Genomic DNA, 16,863 nt, shown 5'->3' on the forward strand with positions numbered 1-16,863 from the left:
CACGTTGGTAGGAATAAAGCTGTGTCAGGAGGGAGTGTCATGAGCTTTACAAGTATGCCCCTTGGAGATATGGCAGGGCTTTTTCTTTTCTCCGAGTCATTTAAATTGTAAGGCAGACAAAATGTGTAACCTCTGTCTTCTTCATGGATGCCTTTTGAAGTGGCTTACCATACATATCTGTGTATATTCTGATCACTGCTAGATGAAAGGACATTGTCCTCAGAAAGTAATGAGGGAATTGTTACAGAGGGAATTTGTTTAATCTTCTTCTGGAAAATTGTGAGAATAAAGTAGGTGGCCACCAAATCAATAGGTCTAGAGGGCAGTTCTCAAAGTATATGTGCTCCCGGGGATCTCTAAGACCCTTTCAGGGAGTCCACAAGGGCAAAACTGTTTTCATAATGATATTGAAAAGTTATTTGCACTTTTCACCCCCATTCTCTCACAAGTATCCAGTGGAATTTTCCAGAGGCTATGATGTGATATTACAACAGATTGAATGAAAAAGCAGAAAGGAAACGCTGTCCTTCTGTTAAGCCAGATGCTGAAGAAATTTGCAAAAATGGAAAACAGTACCACTGTCCCCACTAATTTTTTTCTTTTTTGAAATATGGTTATTTTTCTGAAAATATATTTCTGAAAAGCATTTATGTTAACATTAGTCTTTTAAACTGAATTGAAAAATATTTTTTTTTTGTTGTTGTTGAGACGGAGTCTCGCTCTGTCGCCCAGGCTGGAGTGCAGTGGCCGGATCTCAGCTCACTGCAAGCTCCGCCTCCCGGGTTCACGCCATTCTCCCGCCTCAGCCTCCCGAGTAGCTGGGACTACAGGCGCCCACCACCTCGCCCGGCTAGTTTTTTTTTTTTTTTTTTTTTAGTAGAGACGGGGTTTCACCGTGTTAGCCAGGATGGTCTCGATCTCCTGACCTCGTGATCCGCCCGTCTCGGCCTCCCAAAGTACTGGGATTACAGGCACAAAAATTCTTTAGGATCCTCAATAATTTTTAAGAGTGTAAAACCTGAGACCAAAGAGATTGAGTTTCACTAGTTTAGAGGTGGCTTCACTCATATGGGGGTTGCACTTGATATCCCCGTGAGACCCCTTAACATCCCTCTTTTCTGAAATGCTACCAGGTCAGTGCCTAGTATCATGCATTTGTACTCATCACAGAGTGAGAGGCTTCCTGGTGGAAGGACAAGCTTTTGTCCTTTGAGGCATTCCCCATCCTTCTGCCTCCATGCTCCAGGGTTAGATAGCTTGAATATCTCCTTCCTGTTTGGTGTTCCCAGCCTCAGCATTCATGAGTCTTGTGTCCATATGGTGCTCTACTCAGAGCTCCGGGGTGGGGGTGAGGGGGTGCTTCATCTCATAGCCATCTGGAGAATAGCCAGAGGGGTTTAGGATTTTCTCTTTCCCACCCTTCAGGGATTAATGTTTCTTGGCAGAGAACCAAGTCCCTTTTTGCTCTACTTACTTGGAACCCTAATTTCTTCTTTCATCCCTGACAATTGCAGTCATATGTGGTCATTACTTACTGCTTTTTTCTCCCTGTAGAGAAAGATGATTATTGAAGATGAAACAGAGTTTTGTGGGGAAGAGCTGCTTCATAGTGTGTTGCAGTGTAAGGTAAGGTCTTGTGGCTACAACCAGATATGAAAACCTTGTGGGAGGTGATTTGCTGGACTTTTCCATTTCTCCTTTGAATTGGTTGTGGGAAGGCTAAAGTTAAGATTTTTACTGGAGATCAGATGCATAGCTTGATTCATATCTGCAAATTATCCTTTTTCCGGGTGACTGTTCTGCCCTGTGGGTGTTGTGCTGTCCCTGTGGTCAGCAGCCAAGAATGGATCCGCCTAACCTCAGTGGGTCTTTTCATTGTAATCCTGAGAGGGCCTGGTGTAGCAAAAGGTTTGGAGTCATTCTTCAGCATCAGATAGACCGGGATTCAAATCCAAGATCTGCAACTTTTTGCTGTGTGAACTTGGCCCAGTTGCTTTATCTTCTCTGAGTTTGAGTTTCCTCATCTATAAAATGAGGAGAAAATACTCATTTCTTGGGGTTGTTGTGAGAACTAAATGAAATAGTGGGTGTGAAGTACCTGGGTAAATGTTAGCCTCCCCTTGATACTTTTTGGCCTAATTGAGAATCACATTATCTGTGGGCAGAATGAGTCAGGGGAACTCTGAGGAGGAAATGGGTTGGTGAAGAAGGCAGGCCTCAGACTAGCCTCACAGATTTTATTTTTTGGCAGTCATAGGGTTGGGAATATCCATAAGGTGACTAGAACTCAGGTAATGTGAGGATTTCTTTAGAGAGGAAATTGGTCAGGGAAGTTTGAGAGAAGGGATCGCTACTGTGTGGTAGATGCCATCAGAAAATGCTGGTCTTGTTTGTTTGTTTCTCCTCTCTCTAAGTGAGCTCTAGTCAGGTAAGCCTTCATACCAGAACTTTGATCCCTTGGAGAGTAGCTGCTGGTATGGAATGGAGAAACAGATTTACTATGAGGATTAGCAATTTCCAGAGGTGGCTCTGTGTGTAGCAGCGGGTGCTGTTTTTTAACCATTTGCCATGTGCCAGGCACCTGCTTACATTGTTTTGTTTTTGTTTTTTGTTGTTTTTTTTCACCAATTTACCAGCAAGGTAGTTGAGCAAGTGATTAAGCAACCTGTCTAGGGTCACACAGTGAGACATTTCAGAGCTGAGATGCCACAGGAACCTTGTTCCTTGGAGGGCTGTGAGTTGGGCACTGCATGCTCTTAAGATCCCTTTCCTATCCTGGAGCTCACCTTGAGGTTCTGATTCTCTGGGCAGAGCGTGTTTGATGTCCTGGATGGGGAAGAGATGCGGCGAGCTCGGACTCGGGCCAATCCCTACGAGATGATCCGAGGAGTCTTCTTTCTAAACAGGTTTGCTGACATTTCCCTCCCCTCCCCTGGTGCTCCCTGCTCTACCTTTTCAGTTGAGCCTAGTACATCCAGTACTTTTCTGTCTTGCTTTATTGCAGGGCAGCAATGAAGATGGCTAACATGGATTTTGTGTTTGATCGCATGTTCACAAATCCGCGGGACTCTTACGGGGTGAGAACAAGATTCTGCTTCTGAATTCATGGTGCTAAGTGGGTTTAAGCTTCAGTGGCTCAGCCATTGCCATTTGTTCAATGCTAGGAGAGTATTCTGTGTGATGGAGATATTTTGCTTTGAGCTCCTCAGATAGGGTCCCACAGTGCTTCTGTGGTCCCAGGAGTGAAGCAGTTGTCTCCAGGGCTTCAGTCCTGGAATCCGAGCCCCTAACCCTACAGAAGGTAGAGTGAAAGGGTGAATATTGTTTTTATATAGCAAGCTATTTTCCAGATTGAAACTTGGTGACATCACCTGATTTGGGTGCTGTTTCTGGTATGAGAGCGGGATACTGGGAAATATGGTTTGAGTGTTGGATGAAATGTGGGCATTTCAGTGGGCCTTTTCACTGATCTATTTAAAATCAGTGTTGTATCTGAAAATCTAGCCTCTGTTGTTGGAATGTGGTGAGGAGGGACATAGCATTTATGAAGCAGGAGGGATTACTTAAGTTTATACCTTCTTTGGGCCTCAGCTGCCTCGTTCTGAAATGAGCTGTACTGACCTGCCAGAGGGCTGGGGTAGAACCAAAAGGCTCTTAAGAGTTGTCCCAGCACTGAGACTGTAATTTTAGACTGAGCCACTTTCCTTCTCGGCCTCTTTGAACAAGCTTTGTGTGGGATCGTAATTATAAGGCTTTGGCCCTTTTCAAGAAATGGTAAAGCAAAATGATTTTCTACTCTGCTGCATCTCATTTCTCTGAACATAGACTCTCCATAGTGATAGAGAAAGAAAAAAAGGAAATTTCATTCTAGAATAACCTTCAGGGTTTCAAGGCATTTTTACCTGGTCCTAGAAAGTTACTTTTCTTTGACCGTGACAGGGCCAGGAGCCAGCTATCCCAAAACCTGTTTCTGCTTCACTCACCCTCATTCCACTAGACCGCCTGATTATCCACTGGCTAAAGAAACTTATTTTCCAAGTTCTTTAATGTTTCAGCTCCACCTACGTAACTGCTTCCTCCTTGCTGGCAAAACTGGCATGTAGCCCCTCCAGCCACTACTCATTTTTCGCTCCCAGGTCTCCCTCCTCGTTCCCCAGTACCAGCAGGCAGCACAAAAGGGCTCTTGGAATTAGCATCTTGAGAAAATTAGGTTGATATGATGTTGATTTAATTTTCTGAGTTCCAAATGATTTCCTTTAAACCCCTGCCTGGCAGAGGAGCTCTGTCAAGCTGATGGGAAGTCACAGTGTCTTTTTTGGCTTTTGAATATAAATGCCTCCAGCAGCTGGTATCTGGTTATTGCCTTTTGCTGTCATGAAAATGAAGTAGGCATCAGGATTGTACCATTCAGGTCGAGGGTAGAGACGTCAGTTACATAGGAAAAGGCAGCCGTGTTCGTAATGCTTCAGGCAGCTTCTTGACCTGAATTGATTGTTAGTGGCCACGGAGAATTGCCCTTTCAGAGATGTTTCTCTACGTTCCACTATAAAAAAAGTGATTTCTCATGAGCCCCTAGTGTTTTATTCTCTCTTTTCATTTCCGTTTTACCCTGAGGACCAGAGATACAGCCAAGCCCAACAGGTTTGGTGTGGTTTTCAGGCAAGCAGAGACACTAGAACAGTCCCCAGCAGAAGAGGGAGTGGCTGAAGGCCCAGGCACACACCCACATTTGGTAGGGTCATAGTGGCTCTTGGATCAGGCAAATTGTAGACTAAGAGCAGGAGAATTTGAAGCTTGGAATGTGGAGAGGTTAGGAGGTGATAACAGGTGATGGAGAGAGCAGACTCTGAAGTTGTTGTTTTTTTTTTTTTCTTTTTGTTTTTTTTTGAGACGGAGTTTTGCTGTTGTTACCCAGGCTGGACTGCAATGGTGCGATCTCGGCTCACTGCAACCTCTGCCTCCTGGGTTCAAGGGATTCTCCTGCCTCAGCCTCCCAAGTAGCTGGGATTACAGGCATGCGCCACCACGTCCGGCTAATTTTGTATTTTTAGTGGAGACAGGGTTTCTCCATTTTGGTCAGGCTGGCCTTAAACTCCCGACCTCAGCTGATCCGCCTGCCTTGACCTCCCAGTGTTGGGATTACAGGCGTGAACTCCCACACCTAGCCAACTGTGAAGTTTTTAAGTAGGTCTGTGGTGCTGCAGGTTATGGTAAAGGAGAAAGGGGGTGAGGGGCAGAAAATAAAGAAGCTGTAAGCAAGAACTGAAGAGACAAAGGAAGGAGGGAAATATAGATCCTTGGAGTATATGGAAGCATATTATAAACTGTTACATTATATCAGGGGTTTGTGTGCCTGGGGATGTTGTTGAGACAAGAATACATTGTATGTGAAGCACTGCAGAAGACAAAGGAATGTAGGCATCATTTGTCTAATTTCCATTGAGTATACTCGGAGTGCTGCTGTACTCACCACTGGAAAGAGAAAAATGTGGAAAGGGATGAGAGTTTTGACTCTGAGGAAGTTGATCTGATTGAGTACAATATCATCTTGCATTAATTTGTTTAATACTTCACAGTTTGTAAAGCTTTTCAATATAGGATACTTTATTTAGTCCTACGACAGCCTGGAGAAATACCTGCATCAGTCCCAATTTATAACTGAGCAAGCTCAAGCTTAATGACTTATATTGTGTACTTGTCCTTGACTGCACAGGCAGTAAGTAGCAGGGCTGAGAACCCCAGCTGTCCTTCCTGTGAAAAGACTTCCTGGCCATGACCTATAACGACCATACGTCTTGAAATCACAGAATGAGGTCATATTCATGCCCCCTTTTCAGGGGTGAGGTGCTCGCATCAATCATTCTGCATCCTTCTCCCAGTCTTCCTTTGGACCAGTGGTTCACTCAGAGGGCACGGCCGGTGGCAAGGAACCTTGTTTTCCCTCTTTGCAGTATGTGTAGGGCTTAAACTTGTGACCCCTGCCTCATTACCACCACGCTGACTCGAAGATGCTACATAGTGTTCTTGGTAAATACCATTAGGTCTTTTTTGTGTGCAAATGAATATAATCCAGAAAGATGAATAATTGATGGCTCAGGAACCAAGAATGCTGGGGTGGCTTAGTAGGGAAGTGGAGAAAGAATGATTAAGACCCAGCATGCCTGGAGTGGGCTTATCACAGGATGATGACATTTATTTTTAGCTAAAGTCCCTACTTTCTCCAGAGACTTTTTCACTATTTTGATAAAGCTAGATAGCTGTCATCAGAAGAAAGGCCCATCTCACCAAGAAGTGATTGGGTTGTAAACGTTAATATTTCTATTTCTTTCTTGGGACTATTTCCCCTAAAGCTTTCTAATCGTTATCTAGCAGCTGCAGAACTTCAGACCAGTACTCAGCCATGCCGAACCTGTAGAGAGGGAAGACTGAGGTCCCTGAGCCTCTTCTGGCTGAGTGTTCATCATGGTCTGAGGCAAACTCTAGTCTTTTGCAGTTACCCACTTGTATGACTCAACTTTTTGTTGTCACCAGTGCAAATGGTTCATCCTCTCTGCTGTGGAGGGTGGGTAGAATTTCACTGTCTAGGGCTCAGGTGTGGGTAAGAGCATACCTAGCATTTGCGTAAAAGAGAAGTATAAACATACAATATGGGCCAGTACTGGGTTCAGCATAAATGTGAGGTTAAGAGATAAAGCTAGGCTGGGCATGGTGACTTACACTTGTAATTCCAACACTGTGGGAGGCTGAAGTGGGAGGATTGCTTGAGTCCAGGAGTTTGAGGCCAGCCTGGGCAATATACCAAGATCCTGTCTCTAAAAAAAAAAAAAATGTGCTGAACGTGGTAATGTGTGCCTGCGGTTCCAGCTACTCAGGAGGCTGAAGAAAGAGGATTGCCTGAGCTCAGGAGTTCAAGGTTTCAGTGAGTTATTACTGCACCACTGCACCCCAGCATGGGCTGAGTGAGACCTCATTGCTACAAAAAAAAAAAAATGCTGGGGAGAGAGAGCGAAAGCTATTCAAGGGGCCACAAATGTAATTATGCCAAAATTCAAATGATGGTTAGTCAGTCCTGAATTTGCTGGGTGCTCTGATGGTTGCCTGGAAGCTGCTGTTGCTGCACACCAGTATTTCCTTCCCTCTCTGTCTTGTCAGCTTCTGACTGTGCCCTGCCCCAGCCCTACACCCAGCACTGGGCAGGAGAAGAAGAAAGGGAGTGCAAAAAAGGAGAAAGACCAAATGCAATGTGGTGTCCAGGATTGGATCCCAAACAGAAAAAGAACATTAGTGAAATCTAAATGAAGTCTGGAGTTTAGTTAATAGTAAGGTACCAATGTTCTTAGTTTTGCTAAACATACCATGGTGTAAGGTGTTAACAAAACTGGAAACTGGCTGAGGGGTACAGGAACTCTGTACTATCTTGGCACCTTTTCTGTAAATCTAAAGTTATTCCAAAATAAAAAGTTATTTGGGATTTTTTAAAAGGTGGTTGGGAGAGCCAAGGAGGAAGGGGAGAAGGAAAGACAGAGGCTATGATGGGAAAAGGGAGGTTCCTGTGGCTGGGAGAGGGTGATGTTAGAGCCCCCCAGGCTTTGGTTGGACAGGAAGACGTGAGTCTAGTGGTTAGGCCAACTGGACCCTAATTTAGCTTTGTTGCAGACTGGCTGTGAACAGATTACTTTGTGACTTTGTATCTTGGTGCCTCTTTTTCCTTATCTGTAATGTGGGGCATATTCTGTTCAGTAGGACTCTTGAAAGGCAGTATATGGTGAGGAAAACACTCTGAGAAATAAAAAATGTACAGTCAGATACCCATAAAGATTTTTTTTGTTGTTGTTGAGACAGGGTCTCGCTCTGTCGCCCAGGCTCAAGTGCAGTGGCACGATCTCAGCTCACTGCAACCTGTGCCTCTCAGGTTCAAGCAATTCTCATGCCTCAGCCTTCCGAGTAGCTGGGTTTACAGGTGTGCGCCACCACGCCTGGCTAATGTTTAGTATTTTTAGTAGAGACAGGGTTTTACCATGTTGACCAGGCTGGTCTCAAACCCCTGACCTCAGACTGTCCGCGTCTCTGGCCTCCCAAAGTGCTGGGATTACAGGCGTGAGCCACCATGCCCGGCTCCATGAAGATGTTTTTATGAGGAGTCTGAGCTAGGCCTGGTGATGTGATAGGTGTTGTGGGTATTTTGAGAGTGGATGAGGCAACACTAAAGGGTGTTGATCACCAGAAGATACATTTCCTGGGTGCTGTGGCCCTGGTGGGAGCTCTGGATTGTACTTGCCGAAAGGCTTATTTTACTCTCCCTGCATTCTCCTTCCTGTTCCCCATTGAGCTGTCTTGTTTTCCTTCCTCTCCTGTCCTCCATTTCCCTTTGCAGAAGCCACTGGTGAAGGACCGGGAAGCTGAGCTTCTTTACTTTGCCGACGTCTGTGCAGGCCCAGGTGGCTTCTCAGAGTATGTGCTGTGGAGGAAGAAGTGGCATGCAAAGGGCTTTGGAATGACTTTGAAGGGCCCTAATGACTTCAAGCTGGAGGACTTCTACTCTGCTTCCAGTGAACTCTTCGAACCCTATTATGGTAGGGACACTGAGGAGGGTACTAGGAGATATGAGGGACAGCCCCTCTATGGGGACTTCAGGTCAGAAGCAGTTGTTATCCACATGCCGTGTTTTCTTTCCTGTCTCTTACCCTGGGCTTCACAGTTCTTGTCAGAATCTTGGTTTCCTCTGGACTATACCTTTTTACCCTGGGCGTGTAGAATACGGGTCAAACACTCCCTCAGCAGATTCTCATCAAGGCTCTATTAATTCCTCCTTTCAGGAGTGCTCTGCTTTTGTGGTGGCAGGAGATAGTGAAGCTGCCTGATCTCTGGCTGAGAACTGGCAGGGTTATTAACAACTACAAACCCATGCCCATCTCTAGTCCTCTGTGCCAGGTGTGGAATGCACTGGGTTGCAGACAGGTCGGCAACCCACAGCAGTCCCTCTGCTCTATGTTGATTGTAATTTGGCAGCAAATCCTAAGTCCTTTCTAAACAGTCCTTATTAAAAAATTGATGCCTAGATGTTGGTGCCTTAAACACAATTTGGGTCTTGAAGAGAAAGTTCCAAGAGTTGATGACTTTTGGCTGGTCAACTACTTTCGGACTGTATTTCATTATAACAGGGTACTATTCTTCCTCCTGGTCCATCACTGTAAGGGAGCCTTGTAGGATGGGCCCTAGTTCTTGAGACACCTGATGCCTGTGTTCTCTGTCCCAGAGCACTCGTGTCCCAGCTCCTGACATGTATAGGGCAGATGAACTCACTATGACTCTTGTATTCTGACAGGTGAGGGTGGGATTGATGGAGATGGAGATATCACCCGCCCAGAGAACATCTCTGCTTTTCGGAATTTTGTCCTGGATAACACAGATCGCAAGGGTGTCCACTTTCTGATGGCTGATGGGGTAGGTTACCTTTTTTCCATAGACTGATGCATTAAGGATTTGTTATTTTAGAGGTTTGAGAATTGTTTGTTTTGTCTGGTTCTTTAGCTGCCCCCAAAGGTGGTATTTCACAATTCAGATTGTAGGGGATGCATTTTTATTCTTTCTGTACATTTTTTAAATGATACTTTTGTAGAGACTGATGTTGTGGATACCTTTGCCTGGAGTAGGGTGATCTTGGTGTTGCTCCTGGTGGAGGCTATCTATACATGGTCACCTGTAAGCCTCTCATAGGCTGACAGATGGCCACCTAACCAAAGACGGCAGCATGGGAATCCATGGGAGGCTCTTGTCAGGGCTGGGCTAAAGTGAAAGTTCAAGAGGCCTTGTCTACAGGCAGCTGCTTGAGGCACAGAGGGAAGCCCATTGCAGCTTTGTTCAGCAGAAGCTCTCACCCATTAATCTGACAATGCAGGCATTCCTTTCTGGAGTGAGCCACCACTTACTCTAGAGGAAGGACAGACAATGTGGCAGCTGCTCCAGGGTCATATAGCTAGAGTTGAGAAAAGCCTCTGGGGCTCTTAGGGTGGCCTCTCAAGCAGTAGCTGTGTGGCTACTGAAGGAAGGTGGGCAGGATGTCAGCGTGATATCCAAAGATGCCCAGGCTCACTGAAGCACTGTGCACAGCAGGGAACGACAGATGACAGGCTTGGGGCTGGCTGTGAGGGAGGGGCTGCTCTAGCTGAGCAGATGTGGGAGTCTGATAGCGCTTATGAGGCAGCTGTTGCAGTGTGGCAGCTATAGAGTTGCGAACTCAAGGGCTTTCTGCTTCAGCACTTCAGCAGTGTAGAGGGGTGACCTAGGCTTTTTTTTTTTTTTTAATTGACTCCATAATTAGACATGCATTTTGAGAAGCATCTTTAAGTCTGGAAGACACTGCTAAACATTTTTTATTCTGAGTCCTTTAGCTATCACTTTTGTAGAACTGAGTCAGGGAGACCTGGCCTGGTTGGGGCCTGTTTAATAGAGGTCAGCGTCCTTTTTATTTTTATATTTTATTGTAAAAAACACAAATTTGATCATCTTAATCATTTTTCAGTGTTAACAGCAGTGTTAAGTCTATTCACAGTGTTGTGCAACAGATTTTCAGAAGTTTTCATTTTGCAAAACAGAAACTATACCCATTTAACAACACTCTGCCACCCGATGTCCCCTGGCCTCCTTTACTTTTATGTAAGCCTGACTCTCTGTCTCCTGCTGGGATCTCACAAGGAGGGAGACCACTCTAGAAATAGCATTACACATTCTTTCGGTAAATACCCTGGCCAGAGAGTCTGCCAGCTGGAGAGAAGAGGCACTGTGGTCTTAGAACGGGAAAGGGAGTATTGTAAGTAAAACCTGAGTCAACAGAGAAAGATTACTGTAACTAGGAAGGTTAACTTTTCTCCTGTCACCAGAGTGGGAAGCCGAAGTGAGTTTTCTCACTGCACTCACTCCCTGGTGTTGTTAGGACTCACCAGAGCATTCTGTTTCTTATGTTGTGGTTGACCTCTGACTAGCCAATATTTTGACTCTGTTCTGCCTTACTCTTCCCGGGATTCCCATGAGTTAAAATACTTTCTAGACCATCTCCTTGGAAAAGTAGGCTTGGTTCCATCCCCTGGGAATGATAGAGCAGGAAAGTGGAGCTGGTCCAGTGGTAGGTCTGAGTCCTGTGCTTACTCCATCTAACAAGCCCAGTGACCTTCTAAAATAACTCAACACTAAGCTGCTTCTTCATCAGTCAGATGGTGATCAATGAAAACACTTCAAGAACTCTTGATGAAGATGAGGTAGTGATGTTATTCTCAGTCCCTCTCCTTTCTCTTTCCAACCCCATTCCTTGTGCTCTCATTTCAGGGTTTCTCGGTGGAGGGGCAGGAGAACCTGCAGGAGATCCTCAGCAAGCAGCTGCTTCTGTGTCAGTTCCTCATGGCGCTGTCCATTGTCCGGACAGGTGACACTTCCTCAGCTGTCTCCTCACCCCAGGACCCACTAGAGGCCCTGTTGGACAAGAGCATGTATAAGGGGTTGGAGGGGAAGTTAAAAAAATCTGCTTGTGTTAGCTGACAGGTAGCTAAATGAGTAATTTAGGGAGAAAGAACCCTCAAAGTCCCCCCCAAAACTGGTTCTCCCCCTTAAATTGTCTCTGACTTTTAACGGACCCAGGTGCTGGTTCCTTGACTTTGTCATATTTACTCCCAAGACTACTTCACCCATCTCTTGGAATAGACCCATTGGCTGCTTTTGGTGTTTTCTCTCTAATCTAGGAGGCCACTTCATCTGTAAAACCTTTGACCTGTTCACACCGTTTAGTGTGGGGCTTGTCTACCTGCTGTACTGCTGCTTTGAACGAGTTTGTCTCTTCAAGCCTATTACCAGCCGTCCTGCCAACTCAGAGAGGTGAAGCCTTTCTCTCTATATTAGCCAGATTCGTTGGCTAAATGTGAGAACAGCAAATCATGGTGCATCTCTCTGGCATGACCTCTTAAGCTACATTTAAAACCTTGACTTTAAAGAAGTGATGAGAGCCAACAGGATTCAGGATTCCTGGGTCTTTTGGTCTTGGGATGTGCCAGTTCAGCTTCTGCCTCCTTCTCCCAAGCCTTATTCTCCATGCTTATGTGAGGGACTCTCAGCTTGGTCCAGGAGAAGGTGACCAATAGCAGGGACACTTCGAGGGGCATGGGCTGGGAAGGGGCAAGGAGCTGCTATCCAGAGGCACTGCTGGGGTCCCAGTGTGACACTGCCCACACACAAGGTGAGAGAAAACGCAACTAATCAGAATTGCCAGGTGGCTTGTTACAAACACATATTTCTGGACCTTCTCCTGGGAGAGTTTGATTCATTAGGTCTGTAATTTGACAGACTCCCCAGGTGATTGTGACGCAGCCCGTCTGTCACAGGGAAGTTAGGAACTACTGCCATAGAGAGTAGAAATAGAGCTTAACAGGGAAGGATTTGAGGGGAACTTTAGCGCGCAAAGGGTCTGTGTTGTTCTTTGTGCATAGGCCTAAGGTTGAATAGGGAAGTTGTTAAGCTTTGTGATTCCACAAGGGGTTGGGGGAAAGGAATGTATGGGGAGGAAGCCCTTGCTCGGTGGAGTGACAGAGTATCTCCTGCCAGGTATGTGGTGTGCAAGGGCCTGAAGGTGGGCATAGATGACGTTCGGGATTACCTCTTCGCAGTGAATATTAAACTCAATCAGCTGCGGAACACTGATTCCGACGTCAACTTGGTGGTCCCCCTGGAGGTGATCAAGGGAGACCATGAATTTACTGACTACATGATACGGTCCAATGAGAGGTAAGCCAACGGACTGGTTTTTGCTGGTACCACTGAGGTCCTAAGGAAGACCAGAGAGTGAAAGACTGAATGGTTGGCTCTTGGTATCACTTTGTCAACCCTGACAAATTGGCAACTGAGTATGGTCTGCTGGTTCCAGGGCTGCCTGGGACTTTGGTTAGTTACCCTCAGGGACCCCCATCCTGCTGCCAGGCCCTATCCCAAGGGTGGCAGGTAGGTGCCTGGCTAGTATAGGCCTGCCCACAGGAGTCTGTGTATACGCAGGAGCCTGTGTATAGCTGACAGAGAGCAGCCTGTGTCCCTGGAGGCAGGAGTAATTTCCCTTTAATTGCTGCTGTTTGTAGAAGGCCATCATACTTATTGCCTGGAGAAGTCCCTGTTTGGAGGCAGGAGATGGATGGAAAGCATGTGTATAACATGCTTTGGAAGTGCCCAAACTTTTGCCAGCTCATGAGTTTCCCAGCTGGTGATCCAAATGCTGTTTTCTGTATCTTCTTTGTTTTCCCCACTCCCTGTTAGTGGTAATAATTTGAAGTTGTGATATTTGGCTTAGTTTTCTCAGTGGGCAGGCCTTAGAAAAAAGTGCTTGGAGATAGGTTGGTGGGTTGTATAGTAGCAGTTAATCAACAGAAAGTGCTCTCTTAGGGGGCCAAACAGGTATTGGAAAGGCCTTAGTTAAGGGTCCAACCTTAAGTCCCCCAGAGAAGTTTGAAGATATAGGTGGCCCTGGAGAATCACAGAAGGGGAGGAAGTCTTTGTCCTGTTCTCTTCTATTTTTCCAGTATTGCCTTGTGTTTTAACTTTCCACAGTACTACCATATAAGCTCCCTCATTTTGATAGCAATGGTAGGCACCAAAGTGGAGCAGACAGTAAACTTCAGCATGTTATAGATGAGGAAGCAAACAGGCCCAGGGATCAGCCTGGCTAGGGCTTTATAACACTTCTGGGTTATGGAACATGTCTTTTGGCTGAACAAGTGTGTGTAGAAGCATGGCAGAACTGGACTTCTTTTTAATGGTTCCAGTAGCACAGAGTATTTAAGCAACTCTATAACCAACCACTTTTCTTTTTCTAAAAAAGTGGAAGTATAATTCTGTAAGTGAAATGTAAATCTTAAGTGTATACTTTAATCAGTTTTGGCAAATGCATATAGCCCTGTAGCCTACCATCCCTATTAAGATAAAAAACGTGACTGGGCGTAGTGGCTCATGCTTGTAATCCCAGCACTTTGGGAGGCCGAGGCGGGCAGATCACGAGGTCAGGAGATCGAGACCATCCTGGCTAACATGGTGAAACTTTGTCTCTACTACAAATACAAAAAATTAGCCGGGCGTGGTGGCAGGTGCCTGTAGTCCCAGCTACTTAGGAGGCTGAGGCAGGAGAATGGCGTGAACCCAGGAGGCGGAGCTTGTAGTGAGCCGAGATTGTGCCACTGCACTCCAGCCTGGGCAACAGAGAAAAAAAAAAAAAGATAAAAAACGTTTCCATCACCTAAGGAAATTTCCTTGTGCCCCTACTCAGGCAACCCCAAAGTAACCCCTCTTCTGATTTTTATCACCACAGGTTAGTTTTGCTTGTTCTAGAACTTTGTATTTTGTGTCTGGGATTTTTTCCTCATCATGTTTTTGAGATTCATTCATATTGTGTTAGTTGGTTTGGTTTTCTTGCTGACTAGTATTCCATTCCATTGTATGGGGATTCTTTTGTCAATGGCCACTTGACAGTTTGGGGCTGTTACAAATAAAGCTGATAAAAACATTCTTATACAAAGCTTGGGTGGACAAATGTTGTAATTTCCCTTGGGTAAATACCTGAGTGGGAAATTCTGGATCATAGAGGAGATGTATGTTTATTTTAAAATACCACATAGTTTTCTAAAACACTGTGTGTGTGTATCATATATATATATATACACACACACACAATAAAGCAATGTATATGTATATAGTATACATATAATATGTATATTATGGCTGGGTGCCGTGGCTCATGCCTGTAATCCCAGCACTTTGGGAGGCCAAGGTGGGTGAATCACCTGAGGTCGGGAGTTCGAGACTAGCCTGGCCAATATGGTGAAACCCTATCTCTACTAAAAATATAAAATTAGCTGGGCATGGTGGCACATGCCTGTAATCCCAGCTACTGGGGGAGGCTGAGACAGGAGAATCGCTTGAACCTGGGAGGTGGAGGTTGCAGTGAACTGAGATCGCGCCATTGCACTCCAGCCTGGGCAATGAGCAAGACTCCGTCTCAAAAAAAAAAAATTGTATATTATATATAAAAACAATAAAACAATTTATATACATTGTTTTATTCTCCTTCCAGCAGAATATGAAGTTCTGATTACATCTTTGTCAGCACTTGGTATTATCAGTCTTTTATTTTAACCATTTGGTGGGGTATAGTGTTATATCATTGTGGTTTCAATATGTATTTCTGTGACAACTAATTATATTGAACCCCTTTGTGTGTGCTTATTGGCTACTTGTATATCTTCTTTTATGAAGTGTTTCTTCAAGTCTTTTGAACATTTAAAAAAATTGATTTGCCTTTTTATCAAGTTGCAGGAATTATTTTACATTCTGGATACAAATCCTGTGAGTAGCTGGGATTACAGGCACCTGCCACCATGCCCAGCTAATTTTTGTGTTTTTAGTAGAGACAGGTTACAACATGTTGGCCAGGCTGGTCTTGAACTGACCTCAGGTGATCCGCCCACCTAGGCCTCCCAAAGTGCTGGGATTTCAGGCATGAGCCACCATGTCTGGCTGACCTTTGGCTATTTTTAATTGTTTTTTTTGTTTGTTGTTGTTGAATTGTAGGAGTTCTTTAAATATTCTGGATATTAATCACTTGTCAGATATGTGATTTGAAAATATCTGCGATTCTGTAGGGGTTTTTTTTCCCACTGCATTGACTGTGTCCTTTGATGCACTTAAGTTTAAAATTTTGATGTAATCCAATTTACCTATTTTTTTCTTTTGTTCCTTGTGCTTTTGGTGTTATATGCAGGAAATCATTGTTAAATTCAATGTCATTAATCTTTCCTCTATGTTTTTAAAGAGTTTTACAGTTTCTTTTTTTTTTTTTCTTTTTTTTTTTGAGACGGAGTCTTGCTCTGTTGCCAGGCTGGAATACAGTGGTGCAATCTCAGCTCACTGCAATCTCTGCCTCCCAGGTTCAAGCAATTCTCCGGTCTCAACCTCCCGAGTAGCTGGGATTACACGTGTGTGCCACCATGCTCAGCTAATTTTTGTATTTTTAGTAGAGACAGAGTTTCACCATGTTGGCCAGGATGGTCTCGATCTTTTGACCTCGTGATCCTCCTGCCTCGGCCTCCCAAAGTGCTGGAATTACAGGCATGAGCCACTGTGCCCGGCCAAGTTTTACAGTTTTATTTGTTACATTTAGATCTTTGATTCATTTTAAGTTAATTTTTGTGTATAGTATTAGGTGAGGGTCAATTTGCATGTGAATATCTAGTTTTCCCAGCACCATTAGTTGAAAACACTGCCCTTTCCCCATTGATTGGTCTTGGCATCTATCATTTGATCATATATATAAGAGTTTATTTCTGGGCTATCTCTTCCATTGGTTTATGTGTCTGTCTCTATGCCAGTAGTAGACAGTTTTTATTACTGTAGCTTTGTAGGAAGTTTTAATATCAGGAAGTGTGAGTTCTCTAACTTTGCTCATCATTTTCAAGATTATTTTGGCTATTTGGTGTCCCTTGAGATTCCTTATAAATTTTAGGATGGGCTTTTCTATTTCTGCACATATATATGTGTATATATATAATTTTTTTAATGTTATGAATTTCCCTTCAAGGATCCTTTAGGGCCAGGCACGGTGACTCACACCTGTAATCCCAGCACTTTGGGAGGCCAAGGCAGTTGATTACTTATGCTCAGGAGTTTGAAACCAGCCTGGGCAACATGGTTGAAGCCCTATCTCTACAAAACGTATAAAAATTAGCTGGGCATGGTGGCTTATACCTGTGGTACCAGCTACTCAGGAGGCTGAGGCAAGAGGATTGCTTGAGCCGAGAAGGTGGAGGTTGCAGTGAGCCAAGATTGCACCACTGCCCTCCAGCC

At 44.7% G+C, this 16,863-nt stretch overlaps 1 protein-coding gene across 2 annotated transcripts in view; it reads left to right on the forward strand.

Annotated features, from left to right (window-relative positions):
• Positions 1-16,863, forward strand: part of CMTR1 (cap methyltransferase 1) — a 48,529-nt gene that overhangs the window by 17,312 nt on the left and 14,354 nt on the right. For both annotated transcript variants that reach the window (XR_004438704.1, XM_033217028.1), the window contains exons 6-13: positions 1,555-1,626; positions 2,812-2,906; positions 3,005-3,077; positions 8,375-8,573; positions 9,326-9,444; positions 11,323-11,419; positions 11,733-11,865; positions 12,589-12,768. Coding sequence is in view for 1 of the 2 variants with exons in the window: in XM_033217028.1 (XP_033072919.1) it covers positions 1,555-1,626; positions 2,812-2,906; positions 3,005-3,077; positions 8,375-8,573; positions 9,326-9,444; positions 11,323-11,419; positions 11,733-11,865; positions 12,589-12,768 (968 nt within the window). In the remaining variant the exon portion in view is untranslated. The remainder of the gene's footprint in view (positions 1-1,554; positions 1,627-2,811; positions 2,907-3,004; positions 3,078-8,374; positions 8,574-9,325; positions 9,445-11,322; positions 11,420-11,732; positions 11,866-12,588; positions 12,769-16,863) is intronic.

The sequence above is a fragment of the Trachypithecus francoisi genome, unplaced genomic scaffold (assembly GCF_009764315.1).
Source record: "Trachypithecus francoisi isolate TF-2019V2 unplaced genomic scaffold, Tfra_2.0 Lachesis_group10, whole genome shotgun sequence".
Lineage (NCBI taxonomy): Eukaryota > Metazoa > Chordata > Mammalia > Primates > Cercopithecidae > Trachypithecus > Trachypithecus francoisi.